This window comes from Motacilla alba, chromosome Z, assembly GCF_015832195.1.
Source record: "Motacilla alba alba isolate MOTALB_02 chromosome Z, Motacilla_alba_V1.0_pri, whole genome shotgun sequence".
In the NCBI taxonomy this organism is placed as follows: Eukaryota; Metazoa; Chordata; class Aves; order Passeriformes; family Motacillidae; genus Motacilla; species Motacilla alba.
In genome coordinates this window covers 74889852-74904648 of record NC_052046.1, presented here as the reverse complement: position 1 = coordinate 74904648, position 14797 = coordinate 74889852, and the positions used below count along the sequence as shown (strand labels likewise).

The window sequence follows — 14797 nt, the reverse complement described above, 5'->3', positions numbered from 1 at the left end:
AGCATAATAATTAGCTTTCTGGAATACATGGGAGTTGACTGATTTGGGAGAATTAATAGGAAGATTTTTGTCTTGGGCTCCCCACGAATCTGGACTGCAAGCTTATTCAAATGGCATTACAAAATACAGTAGTCTCAGTCCGATTTTATTGTTACTCCTTTTGTTTTCCATCCTGCAGTTTGTCAAGTTTTGCACTTGAATTGTGAAAGTAGTTTTATTAATTTGACTGGTACTTATATTATGGTGAGGATGTATTATCATACAAGTGTTGTAAGAAACTTTATCTTGAAGAGCAAATCCCAGTATTTTTTGTGCTTGGCATATGTGAATGACAAAATGATTGGATTTGCTCTTCCATTGTAAATGAAATCACTGTTTTCTTTGTCTTATGCTGTGGCATTTCACGGTGTGACTTCTTTCCCCCCTCTGGCTGCAAAGCAAAAGGTTCTGGGCAGGTGTTTGGACACCTGGATTTCAAGCTGATAGTGGAGCCCACGGATGCTCCTCCTTTCACTGTTGTCCTTTTGGCCCCATCACGGCAGGAGAAAGCTGCATGGACAAGTGACATCAGCCAGGTACCTCATGCTTTTCTGTCTTGGTGTGAAAAGCCAGGTGCCTGCTAAGGCAGGATCCTCCATTGGAATGGAAAGTGTAACCCCCTTCCCTCCAAATTATTATAGTTTTGAAATTAAGGGTCTCTCAGGCAAAGATATGGGAATAAGAATAACAGCTCCTCACTAGGAAAATTAAAAATACAAATGCAATAGTACAAATTAAAAACAACCCTGCCCGAGTCAGAGCAGGAGCTGACCCCCTGTGGGTCAGGGTGGTGGCAGCAGTGCCATTCCATGGTGGCTCAGCCCTCCTGCAGGGCCAGCTGTGCTTCTGCTGGAGCAGGGATCCTGCACAAGGCTGGAGTTTCCCTCTAAAGCTCCAGGGTTGCTGGAGATGGGCCTGGAATTCCTCTGGGAATGCAGGGGAGGAGAAAGCTGCTCCTCTGGGAATGCAGGGCAGGAGAAAGCTGCTCCTCTGGGAATGCAGGGGGCAAAGGCTGCTGTGCTGTTCCCAAAGCTCAGATTGTATCCAGGTAGGAATGCTTGGCTCCTCCCCTGGGCAGAGCATCTCCTATGGGATGATGGAATTTTATCAGCCATGCAGGGACCCTCAGTGGCCAGGAACAGAAGATAATTAATAATGAATGGCCCATGAACAGCAGAGATCTCCTGGAGGGTGGGAGAGATAAAGAAAAACGGCCCCATGATCAGCAGATAACTGCCCCAGCTCTGACAGGTGGAGATAGAATACACACCCCCATTTCCAACCTAAGACATTTTCTCCCCTGGTTTTTGTGAGGTCTTCCTTCACTCTGAGATTCTTAAAACCAGGCTGACACAGGGGTGATGAACGCCTTTGATTTACTGTGAAAAACCCTTAGCGCTGCCTGTTCCCCTCAAAATTCTCTCATTGCATTTGAGTCGCCAGGGAATGTGTTTCTCGAGAACAGAGATGGGATATAAATTTCAGAATTGCCCATGGACAAACGTAGGGGTAAGCATTTTTATGTGTAAGGAGAGCCCATCTAGACACATATTTTGATTTAAGAAGAAGGATAGTACTGGTTTATTCATGATTTTCAAACAGATCAAAACCACCTGAGTCCTAGTGTGAAAACAATACCATATCACATCAATAATGTAGTAAGAAAATGGGATAAACTCTTTTTTCCACCAAAAATGAATACTAACAAACCATTATAAATAATTGCTGAGCATTCTGACAGCATGCAGGAGCAGTCTATGTTGTGAATGAACAAAAAAGGTATTTAAATTTTTTTAAATGTCAGGGATAAGTTGTTGGGGTTTTTTAAATTGCTTTTACTTTAAACATAATAGACGAACTTTGTCATAGCCTATTTGTGGAAAGAAGTTGAATGCAAAAAAACCCAAACCCTCTGAACTTCCAGTTAACCAGAGCTAAATCAAGGCTATTTGTGTTTTGTTTATGCACACAAACAAGAACATACATTTCTCATAGTTCTGAATTCAGGTCCAATCCTCTATTAATTTAGAGAGAAATAGCTGATTAGAGGAATATCATCATGGAATATCATGCATTTCCAAAGTTGCTATGATTGCTGGCAACGTCTCCAGATGAATCATCATCATAATGAGGAGAAATTGCTTAAAAAATAAGAATTCTGACTTATTTTGTGCTGGATTAACATTTTGGAAAGAACAAAAATAGGCAAATAAAAATCTCGAAATACAGCGTGAGCTACATCTTGCTGTCTTACAGACAAACCTGGTTGGAGAATTTTTTACAAAACAGATTTTCAGGGAATTATTGTTTTCCATTGACATGTAAAATTACTGGAGCTATTTGCTGGCATGGAAAGACCGTTTAAGAACACTACTAAGTCCATTCTTAGCCTAAATTATAATAATTTAAAAAGTTGTCTGATACCATGATTGGTGCTAAGGGCTTCTTTGAAATATTTCAAGGTCAAATAGGGGAAATATAAGTACTTCTATTAAATGTGTTTCTCACTGCTTTTAGGTAATGATTTGAGAAAATCATACTATGAATTACTGCTGCTGCACTTTCCAAATAATCTTAAAATAATGAATTGAAACCCACATAAATCTGCATAGATGATATTTTAAATTTGTAACTGTAGATGTAATCTAAACCTGAAGAGGCCTGCAATTATCAGGGTTGAGCAATCCGATACCAGTCATTGGTTTGAAATTAAATGTCCCACAGCCTGAAAGCTACATGTGTTCTTGAAGTCAGGATGAATGTGTGTGATAATTTCTGAAACTCCTTTTTACTGATGTAAGGAGATTGTCTATGTATTTATATTTATATTTATATTTATATTTATATTTATATTTATATTTATATTTATAGATGTGTATATATATGAATAAAAGTAGAAAGTATAATGACCACAAGATCCCCGTAGGGTTTGGTAGCAGGTCCAGCCCCTTCCCCAGCTCTGTTTCCTTGTTTGGGCTCATCTGAACTACATAAAAGTGTGCTTAAAAGTCCCTCCTAATTCCCAGCCTCAAACATTTATAAAGAGTTTGCCGGAGCAGCTTTGACAGCTTCCTCACAGCTGCGTTTCACAAGGAGCACCACTTGAATTTGTTTTTACAAATGTGTTTCTGGAAGCTTTTTATATTCCCTTCTGGTCTTTTACACAGAGTAAAGGTTAAGGTATTACCAGACCCCTTGGAGTATAAGACATTCTGACTTTCTTGTGGTCTTGATTTCTCAAGCTTACACTCTTTCAGGAAACACTAGAAATAATGAGTTTTGGTCTCTTTCAAAGAAGCTTCAAAGGACATATCACTTCCCACTCAAAATACTTAATCATGTGGAAAAAAAAAGGTTGCTGAACAGAGTACCCTGAGAGGCAAAGGCTAGAGAAGCATGTCGACTCTAATTCTTGCATCACTGCTTTTCATTTGATAAAGTACCTTGTCTTAATCAGCCCATGCCCTGCAAGAGCTGCGCTTCGAGCTTACAGGGATATGGAAAGCGTCTTGATTTTAACAGTTTTCAATGTTCATTTCCACAGTGCATTGATAATATAAGGTGCAATGGATTAATGACAATAGTGTTTGAAGAAAACTCCAAAGTCACAGTGCCACATATGATCAAGTAAGTGCAACAGAGAACAAAATTGATTGTTGTGTTTCTTCAATAGAAATTTTAACAAGAGAAAGCATGTGTTTAGAAAATGCAAACCTTTAATTTTTTTTTTTCCTCCCGTTTTGGTTGAATGGAACTGATTCTCTATCCCAAAATATATATATTTTCAAATCCCTTTCATGGAGTTGTAGGGATCACTCAGAGTGGTAAACTCTGCATTCACAGTGTTGGATCACAATTTAGCTTTTTCTGGGTTTTGAGTAGCTGGCTTCAGTTATGCCTCAGATGAGTGATTTTGTTCTCAGCTTTTCCTTGTCATCTCATAATTTTATTGGACATTTTTACAATGTCTTCAGAATTTATGTGACTGCAGACAAGTACCATTTTCAAAGGTATTTTCTTATACTAGCCAAAGTTTTTGTTCTTTGTTATTTCTGTTATTTCTGTTAAAAAATTATTTTTTCTCATGATTGTAACTGATCACATCAAAGTAGCATCATTGTTTATAAGGCTGCTTCCCTTACCTTTGGATTCTCTCAGTTATTTATTGCAATAAGTGTTTTTTTGTTTCTAGTGAGATATTTTCAGTACATGATTCCAGATTTTTAACACAGCTTGGATCTTCTACATGCCTCAATTTACATGAGTTTTACTTACTAGAATCCAGTGAATATATAAGTAAATGAAACATAAGAATAGGCATAAAACTATTCCCTTTCTCACTGTTATCTGTCGCATCTCTTGGTTTCTCAAATGCCTCTTCTGTAGTTGTTTCCTCTCCTCTCTTTGTGCTTAGAAATGGGAGAGAGAAAGCGTCTGGGAACACACTGTTAGGGCACACACCTTTGATGCCTGGAAATAAGGCATTTTATTGTCTGCAGCTTTATTCCAGGAACTCTCCAGTGTGTAAAAACTTCTGTCACCGGCTGAGTTTTACAGGTACATTTGTCCCCTTTCAAAGTATGTCGGGACCTCAGTCCCCATGCCAGCAGAAGGGAATATTAATTGTGAAGAACATGCAGGACCTTCACAACAGACACAAATTTGGTCTTCTCCTTCTTAAATTTGACTTGCCTGATTTGCAGCACAGTTTGACTTTCCGAGTCAGATGTCACTGGATGATGTAAACAAAAAATGGCCACTTTTTGGAGGGCCTAGTTTAAGAAATGAAAATTTTTTTGTTGTTGTTTCTTGTATGTAATAGAGTGCAGAATTGTGTGGATCATTCTTCTGAGAAAGTCCAATAATTTATAACAAAAAGATGGGGTGTATTGAAAGATGCTTTACTTAGTATTCATCCTGTTTATTTACAAACTAAGCAAAACAGAATTTGAGGGGGAAAGCCCTCCATTATGGGTAGAGTTGTGTAAATGATTTTCTTTTTTTTTTATTTTATTTTATTTCCAAGCAGAAATTTATTGGTTTTTGGTTTTGGTTTTTTCACTTAAATAAAATTTTTTCTTGGTTTCTGCTTTGAAATTTGAGATGTTTTGTGCTGTTCCCTCTTTCTTCTCTTAAAACAAAAAGTAATTCTTGGAGCTGAAGGCAGGTGTTAATTTGCAGGTAAGCCTTAAACCTAGCCAAGGGGTTAATTTTTGGGATCCATTACTTTATTTTAGATCCCAGCAGGAAACATTGCAATCAATTATTCCATACTGAGATTTTAGTAATGTTAACCTATGGGCCACAATAGCCTGAAAGAGACAAGAGGGGACAATTCTGCCACCTGTTCCATTTCAGAAATGTTAGCATGATTAACAGTTTCTTAGGCTTTGAAGTGTAAAGCATTTGCCAGAAATAAGATTTAAGTTCCCTTAGTTATGGAAGCAGTTGTCACCACAAATTAAATGTTTTCCTGCATTGATGAAACACAGTAGTGCATAAATATTTGCTGCTTTTGTGTTGACAGGAACAGCTAAAGGGGTACCACTCCTTTGATGCCTTGAGAGGCTGCCTAGAGCAGAGGCTAGACAGACTTAAAGGAATAAAGTAAAGATTTATTAAAAATCCTTCAAAGGACACATCTTGGGCAGTACAAGAGCCCAGCTGTGGTTACACCCAAGATGGACCCTGAGTCACGAGTTTTCACACTTTTATGAGTTTTGGTCCATTTCCAAATTGGGGTTCATTGTGCAATTCCAGCTCCAGGTTCTGCAGTCCCACTCTCCCAGGCTGCTCTCCTCAATTCTCTGTTGTTTGCACTTTTTGGGGCTGAAGCTGCAGCGGTGTCCTTGGTTCTGGGGCTGGAAAAGGATTGTTCTGTGTGACTGAGCTGTGAGGAGAACTGCTGGCACTTTACATGGAGTTCAGGGTTACGTACTGATGCAGTGCAGAGTCTGGAAAATATGAAAGCTCAAATTTCAAGCATCACCTTAGCCATGATCAGTTGCTGGTAAGATGTTTTAAATTTGACTTCTGTGTAGATCCGACGCCCGTCTTCACAGAGATGACATCGATATTTGCTTCAGCAAGACGCTGAATTCCTGCAAAGTCCCCCAGATCCGCTACGCGAGCGTGGAGCGCCTCTTGGAGCGGCTGACGGACCTGCGGTTCCTGAGCATCGACTTCCTCAACACCTTCCTGCACACCTACCGCATCTTCACCACCGCCGCCGTGGTCCTGGAGAAGCTCTCTGACATCTACAGGCGGCCCTTCACCTCCATCCCTGTCAGGTGAGCCCGGGGGTCTGCGCCTTCCTGCGACCTCTCTGTCACAGATTTGGGAGACACATCACGGCCTCGGTCGTTGTTCGATTTGTGGGCATTTTTCTCATTATTTTCTGCTTGTAAATAATCTAAGAGAAAGGTTCTTAGTTTGTAAACAGGATGTCAGTTTTATGGAGGGTCTGTCTCAGCTATGTGCCCAAGCTTTGAGGACTAAGTGTCGCCACAGATTTTGCAGTGCCATGCATATTTGCTCAAAATTGAAGCGTTTTCACTTAAATCTGTTCAGTGTTTGCTACCGTGTGTCACATTCACATTCTCTGGAAGAATTACTTCGCCCAGGATTTTTCTCCTGGGAAGCTGAGAATCCTCAGAGAAAAATAAAAACAAATATTATCCCATTTGCTTCTCCAGTGTTTTGCTCATGTGGAATGTGTCTGGAGATTGTTTACCCACAGGTGATTGTTTCATCGGATTCTGCTGTGAGTTGTTTTCACCCTTTGGCCAATCAGTGCCAAGCTGTGTCAGGACTCTGGAAAGAGCCACGAGTTTTCATTATTATCTTTTTAGCACTAAGTATCCTTTCTGTATTTCTCAGTATAGTTAGTATAGTATTCTTTAATATAATATATTAAAAAGTATGTTTAGTATAATATATTAAAACGTATCATAAAATAATAATATCAGCCTTCTGAGCACATGGAGTCAGACTCATCATTCCTTCCTGCCACAGGGCACCCCACAAATACAATAACCGTGTTGCTCTTTTTGTGTTTCTGCCTCTCAGGTCCTTGGAGCTGTTCTTTGCCACCAGTCAGAACAACAGAGGGGAGTACCTGGCTGACGGGAAGTCGCCACACCTCTGCCGCAAGTTTTCCTCTCCTCCTCCCCTGTCCCTCTCCAGGACCTCCTCACCCGCCAGGACCCGCAAACTCTCGCTGACCTCCCCGCTGAACTCCAGGATCGGTGCCCTGGACCTCTCAGCCTCGTCTGTGGCCAGCAGCCCTACCTCAAACTACAGCCCGGCCACGTCCCCGCCGCCCACGAGCAGCAAGGCGCCGCTGGACCTGAGCCGGGGGCTGTCGTCCCCCGAGCAGAGCCCGGGCTCGGCCGAGGACAGCCTGGAGAACCCACGCCTGGACCTCTGCAACAAGCTGAGGAGGAGCATCCGCAGAGGTATTCCATACCCACAGAGCACTGGAGTCCGGCGGGCCGCTCGCTGCTTGTTACCAATGGTTGCAGGGGTTTGGATAAGTCCCTGGCCTTTGCCCAGGCCTCTGGCAGCAGGCAGCAGCTTTATTGAGGTGGCCAGCACCCCAAAACCCACTCTTGTTCACAGGTTCTTTAATAATGGCTGATTCGGTCTATTAGAGAATGAATTGTTTATTTAATAGAAAGAAAACAAATAGATGTAAGACTTAAACTAATACTACACAGGAATAAGGACAAAAAGAAAATAACTAATAGATATACACAGCATGAGGTTTTAAAGGTACCTGTTGATGTTTCAGCTGGTGAAGAAATAATACAACTTAGGATCCAATGAATCTTACCATCCAGCTGTTGGTGGGGCACCCATTGAGATCCTGTCCCTCAATCCCCAGGGAAGCATCCGTGGAATGTGTGTCCAAACTCCAGGCAGAAGTCTCAAACACTTTCAGGGCGTCGGAGGCTTCTGCCTCTGTGGTAATCCATGTGTCTTTTACAGTTTGTCAGCCAGGAATATTTCTTTTATCTGTCCCCACATCTGCTCTCCAGACTGAGATGTTGGTTCTTATCTGGGGCCTGAGCCCTTTTGGTGCTGGAGATGATCCCTTTGGGCCTTTCAGCCTGGGTTATCTCTTCCAGTCTGCACCCACTGTCTGTGGGAGAGAGGGGAGGGCAGTCCTGGCACACTGCTGCTCCTCTGGTCGAGGTTCTGATGTGCTCTCTGTTCCCAGCCCTTTGCTGCTCCTTCCCAGGAGCAACAGCATGGCAAAGGCGTAGGATCACAGAACAGTCTGGCTGGGAAGGGACCTTAAAGCTCATCTCGTTGCAACCCTCAGCACCTTGTCTGCTTTCGCTTCAGTGCAGTGTAAGGAGAAAGGCAGAAGAGAATATTTGATGCCAGTTGTGTTTGCTGAGGTGAGAGACTTTTGAGTTGTACCGTGTACTGCAGGAAGTGAAATATTGAGTTAAAAAGAAAGACCTAACGGCTTTAACATGTTTGCATAGGGGGCTGGTTTTCCAGGGAGATTCCTTCAGTAATCCAAATAAATAATGCCTGTGATGTGCTCGCTTCATCGGTGACATTTGTACCAGGTGGTGTAAATGTCACCTGGTTATCCCTCCAGAAGGTGCAAGTCTAAAATAGATTAAGTGCTCCTGAGCAAATGCCTGTTTCCTCTAGGGATTTTGTGAGGCACCTTGGAGTAGGTTTTACTTCCAGAGGGCTGAAGCTGGTTGATAAAAGCACTCAGTGTGGGTGTCTAGGGTTGGGAGCATTGCAGTTATAGATGGCAAAGCAAGGAAGTAACTCCAGTCTCATAGGAAACAGAAGTGGACATTGTTTTGCCTTTGGGGACAGAGGAATGATCTTCTTAATTGGAAAAGAAGTTTGCAGTAATCTTTTTTTTATTGTTGCTACACTAAACAGCAAACGATGCAATTTAAAAATCCTTTTATTATTCCTAAAATTAATATTTAAAAATGGTTGTACATGGCCTGGCTTACAGTGTGAAGAATTTGGTCTGTAAATCTGAGCAAAATGTAGCCCAATTTCAGTTGTTAGTATATAATAAGAAAAAATTAAGGAGAGGAAAGAAGAAAAGGATTACCAAATACAAAGTAAGACAAATGTGTTTGAAAAGTTATGTCTGCTCCCTACTGAATGAATTAGCAGTGCCCTGCTAATAAATTAGACGTTTCATTGTGCCAAGGGGTTGTTTTTACAGAATGCTGCCTGTTGTTTAACAAAAAAAAAAAAAAAAAAAAAAAAAAAAAATCTCATTTTAACAGGGAAGTTATCCACTGTAGCATTCCAGGAGTCTGCCTATCAAGAGCAGGGGCTGGTGTCATTGGAATAATGTTGGGATGGTCTCTACAACACCTGATCTGCTGACACCTGATGGGATGCACATCTCAGAGGGGAAAAGGTTTCTAGCATAGGAACTAGGAGGATTCATCGATAGAGCTTTAAACTAGTTTGGAAGGGGGAAGGGACAAAACCAGGTAGTGAGAGGCAGTGGGGTGATGCACCAGAACCTGAGGAACTGAGCGCTGGTGGGAGGTGTTGGCTGCAACAGACCAGAGCTGAAGTGTTTCTGTTCCAACACACACAGCATGAAAAACAAACAAGAGGAGCATAGATCCTTGGCCCAGTCCCAGTGATTTGACATCACTGGCATAAGTGAAACCTTACCAGGATGAGTCCTGTGATTGAAGTGCCCTACTGAGCAGTTACAGACTCCTTAGGAAGAATAGGCAGGGCAGATGAGGCAGGGGGAGGCGTTGTATGTAACAGAAAGGTTAGAATGCAGGGAGGTCACAACTGAGAGCCTCTGGGTAGGAATCAAGGGGCAGTGAAAAGATGCAGATGTCTCTGTGGGAGTCTACTATAGATCTGTGGCCTTTTTCCCAACCTGGAAGTGAAACTTGAAATAATTTTAGAAAGAGGGTAATACAAGCGTGGATCTTTATTTGAAGGCCTTCAGAGGCAGTTATGGAAAGATGTCCACAAAAACCCACCCCCGCAGGATGAGTAGCTTTTACAGGTGTTTGGAATTTGTAAAATTGATTAAAAAGCACCAGTTAGGAGGACAAATGGTGATGTAATTCTTTCCCAGGTTGAGTCCCTTCTCTAGAGTCTGAGATTACTAAAACAGCTGCATGACAATTTCATATACAAATACTAGGAGACCTGACTAGGAAAGATGCCCTCCTTGATTTGTTGCTTGTTAACAGAGAGGGTTGCGTGAATGACATGATTGGTGGCTATCTTGCTACAGCAGCCACAAAGTGATTGAGTTTAAAATCTCTGTTGCTAGGAGGAAAAGTGTCAGAAAATTTTCACCCTTGGACATGAGTAGAGCAGACTTTGGGCTGCTCAGGGAAGAAGTGATCAAGATCCCTGGGAAAATGCTTCTGAAGGTGCTGGGGTCCATTAGTGTGGGTCACTTTTTAGGTATCACCTCCTACAGGCATAAAAAGCAGCAATTCCAAAATGCTGAAAATCAAATAGAAGGCTGGCTTGGCTGAACAGAGATCTTCTTTTGGAGGTAAAGCAGAAAAAGAAGGTGTATGCCCAGCAGGAGAAGTTTGGGTGACATGGCAGGACCACAGAGGTGGTGCTCTGCAGGAAGAGAATTTTTGCAGCCAAAGCATAACTGGAGTTGAAACTTGCCAGAACTGTCAGGGACGATAAAAAGAGGGTTTTAAAATACTTCAGCAAAAAACAGTGCAGAAGTTACATTGGCCTATTCCAGAATGAGGGTGGGCACCTCACAAATAGAGAATTTGACAAGACAGGGATATGTATTGTTTTCCTCACCTCCCTTCAGCATGGGCTAAGGGAGTCCCAATGCCCTGAGCTGAACCAACATGGTTTGAGAATGATAAACTCACAATTGATCCTGAAATTGTAGGGATCTGCTGCACCCCTATAAATCTGTGGAGCCTGATGGGATTCATCTGAGACCACTCAAAGAGCCAGCTGGTATCATTGTGAGGCTTCTCTCGATATTTGAACAGTCTTGGACATCTGGAGAGGTCCCAGTTGAGAGGATGCTGGTTAACATTGTCACAGTTTTCAAAAAGCACAGGAAGGGTGACCCTGGAAACTACAGGCCCATCAGTCTCACTTCAGCACCTGTTAAGGTCATGGAGAAAGTTACCCTGGGAGCTGTTGGAAAACACCTTGAGGCTTCATGTTACAGAAAAATGGACAAAACCTCCCTAGCAGCAGTGCAGTGCTGAGCAGCAGCCACTCCTCACTCAGCTGGAGGCACGAGGGGCTGTCTCCTCTCAAATGCACACTGTGTGTGCATGCTGAGCTCAGGAGAGGCTCCTCTTCCCAGCTGTGCTCACAGGGTCTCCCAGAACAAACATATGTATGATAATCATTCCCCCAAAGTCCTCAACGTATGTGTGCTTCCCTTTTCACATGAGTTTGTCTGTCTCGGGGGTCTGAACAGTGGTCTCGGGTGGTTGTCAGCCCTGAAGTGACACTTGACCACCCCATGAGTTCGGTGTTACTTTCCCAAATCTGGAGCTGAGTTAGCCCAACCGATGTAATTCATTATTTTGGAGATGAAAGTGTGTTCTCCTGCTCCTCTTCTTGGTTGATGTTTAACGTGATCCCCATTATGCAGTTCCACAGGCCAGTGATTTTACAAAATAATCATTGTCTTTTCCCTACCAGCTGAGCAAACAGGTATTCATCTGGCAACAACAGGTCAGCATGGCTTTACAAGGGGCAGGTCCTGCTGGTCACACCTGAGTTCCTTCCATGACAGGGTGGCACACCTGGGTGACCCAGGAGAGGCAGTAATGTGATCTTTCTGGGCTTCGTCCAAGCTGTGGATGCAGTCTCTCCCAGGATCCACCTGGACAAACTGTCCAGCCCACAGGTGGATAAAAACAGTGTGGGCAATGGGCTCATGAGGCAGGCACAGAGGGTGGCGGTGACTGGGGTGACACCAGGCTGGCACTGCTCACTGCTGGGGTTCCGGGGTTCATGTCCTCCTCCTCCCTGTGCTCTTCAACATCTTCATTAGCAACCTGGACGCAGGACTCTAAAGAATACTAAGTAAGTTTGCTGATGACACTAAATGGGGAAGAGATGACAACTCCCTCGAGGGCAGAGAGGCCCTGCAGAGAGAGCTCAGCAAGTGAGGGGTGGGAATTCACCAAGTGTGTCGGGTTTAACAATGGATTCTGCACCTGGGATGGGCACCCCTGGCTGTGTGGATGCACTGGGGAGCGAGGGGCTGGAGAGCAGCTGTGGGATGGGACCTGGGGGTGCTGGTCCATGTCCACTTTGATCTGAGTCAGCAGTGATCTGGAGCTAGGAGGGACATCTCTGTCCTGGGGGGTACCAGGCCCAGCATCACTCACTGGGGCAGCCTCACCTTGAGTCTCGGGCATCATGTCAGAGAGAGTTAAAGCTGCTAGAGAGCGCCCAAAGGAGAGACATGGGGATGGTAAAGGGTCAGAAGGGGCCACACAAGGAGCAGCTGAGGATGCTTGGTGTGTTCAGCTGGAGCAGAGATGAGGGCAGAGCTCACCAAGGGCTGCAGCTCCTCCTGAAAGGCAGCTCCCACCTCTGCTCCCTGTGACAGGGACAGGAGACAGGAGCTGGGCCAGGGCAGCTCAGGCTGACATCAGGAAAGGTTCATCCCTGAGGGTGCTGGCACTGCCCAGGCTGCCCAGGGGATGGGCACGGCCCCGAGGCTGCCAGAGCTCCAGGAGAGCTTGGACAGCACTCCAGAGATGCCCAGGGTGGGATTGCTGGGGGTCTGTGCAGGGCAGGGGTGGCACTGGGTGATCCTGTGAGTCCCTTCCAGCTCAGGAGATTCTGTGATTCTATGATATTTGCTCATGTTTTATGCTTTCAAAAAATACTGGTTAGCTGTTGTGCATAATCGTGGATATTATATATGCAGTATGCTGGGTGTTCTTACATTAATTGCACAACAGACTATTTACATATATATATATAGAGAGAGAGAGAGAGAGAGTTTTTTCTATGCAAAGTTGAGCAAATTCTTCTTGTGCACTACTTTAGCCACCAATGTGGCTAAAAACCAATGTGATGATAGCCTGGCAAATCCCAAAATACAGGCCATGCATTGAAGTTAATCAAAGACAGGTAACTTGCTGTCTAAGCTCTAACATTTTTTCTACACACTGCAAAGTGAACTGGTAAAGAGCAGGTTGTTCCGCCCAAGTGTAGGCAGTGGGCACTGTCGGGGAGTTATTCACATTTCTCATTGTGGTCTGGCAAATCTGGAAGTGTAACCTGAGCAGCACGAGGAACATTTGGAAACGGCCAGCGGCCCATATAAATGCTAGAATGCTGTCAGTGCAGTCTCCCACCCCTTTGGGCATCTCCTGCTGAACAGCTTGCACTCAGTCTGGAGCAATTTGCAGGTAGAGAACTCTGTCCTGCAGTAGCTCTGTTCAGCTGCGTGGAGAATGGTGATGAAAATGAGGAAGTTTAAAAAGAAATCTCATAAGGGGGATGAAAATGGGTAGTCCTGTTGCTCTGATACTGCCAGAGATCCAAGAAAACCCAGGGCTGGCTTACTTTAAGTCCAGCACAATTGCACAAATTCAGTTTCCAAGGACATATTATTATGGTGATTGCTGTTCTCTATGACTGTTGTCCATTTACAGGCTGGGATTTTCACCTTCTTTCCTTGCCTTCAAAGTTGTTTGCTTTCAGAGCTTTTGTTTTCCAAAGTTTTTGTTTGTATGTAGCCTTATATACACAATGCTCCTGCTGCAGGCAGAGCTGTCATTCACATCAAATGCAGGATGTATTTTATCAGCTTGTTTTCCCTCATTTTGGAATTAGTGTTTATCACATTCCTTTTTTTATTCTTCTGATAAAAGAACTCCACAATGGGCTAGTCTGCTCTGCAATGCCGTTTAGCAATTTTATTGGTCAGATTTTGATTACAGTTTGTTATTCCACAAGGATTATTTTCTCTAGGTCATAGAACATCTATGAGTTCAAGTACCCTTATAACGTGTGCATGTCACTGCATATTCTCCTGATGGAGAGTGCAGTTTTATCCAACACACTTTAAAACTGACAACTTGCTGGTTTTCACCAAGTTGTTTATTTATGAGCTTTTGTGTCAGTGGTACAAGACTTTCCCACTCCTTTAACTCCATCCAGAGGATAATTATTGCTGAGTTAATGGCAAAATCCCGTGGCAAGTTACGGCGCGGTACTGTTTGAAGCAACTGTAAAACCAAACTATGCGTGACCGTCAGTACTGACATTTGTTCTCTTTTAAAGCAGCAGTTCTGGAAACCGTGTCAGTGGACAGGACCATTCCTGAGAGCACCTCAGTGGTGGACACTGCAGAGCTGTCCCCGTGCAGGTCCCCTTCGACGCCGCGTCACCTCCGCTACCGGCAGCCGGGAGGTGAGAGCTGTCCTGGCAAACAGAGTTTGGTCGCTGTGCAGGGCAGCAGAAAGCAGTAATAATGTTCCAAGCACCTGGCTTGCTTGTGTTTTTCTTGTTTCTCAGGTGTTAAAAATAAAAGAGCCATTAAAATGTGAAGTGGTGCCTGTTAAATTTGAGCAGCAATAATGAGGCATGGAAGCACGTTGAGGCTTCAGCGTGATTCAGTGTTCTGAAATAGCTCAAGCAGGATGTGCCCAAGTTCAAGACTAATATTGAATCAGTCCTGTTCTCACAGAACTCTCAAGACTCTGACATATTTTTTTTTCAGCTGATGAGGGGACGTATTTTGGGCACCATCTGT

The 14797-nt window shown here is 43.6% G+C and overlaps 1 protein-coding gene across 6 annotated transcripts in view; it reads left to right on the top strand.

Annotated features, from left to right (window-relative positions):
- Nucleotides 1–14797, top strand: part of RASGRF2 (Ras protein specific guanine nucleotide releasing factor 2) — a 132053-nt gene that overhangs the window by 68096 nt on the left and 49160 nt on the right. For 2 of the 6 annotated variants that reach the window (XM_038123817.1, XM_038123813.1), the window contains exons 12-16: nt 430–575; nt 3584–3666; nt 6081–6329; nt 7108–7496; nt 14326–14454. In XM_038123817.1, coding sequence (XP_037979745.1) covers nt 430–575; nt 3584–3666; nt 6081–6329; nt 7108–7496; nt 14326–14454 — 996 coding nt within the window. The remainder of the gene's footprint in view (nt 1–429; nt 576–3583; nt 3667–6080; nt 6330–7107; nt 7497–14325; nt 14455–14797) is intronic. The other 4 variants (XM_038123818.1, XM_038123815.1, XM_038123814.1 and 1 more) reach the window with 3 other exon arrangements.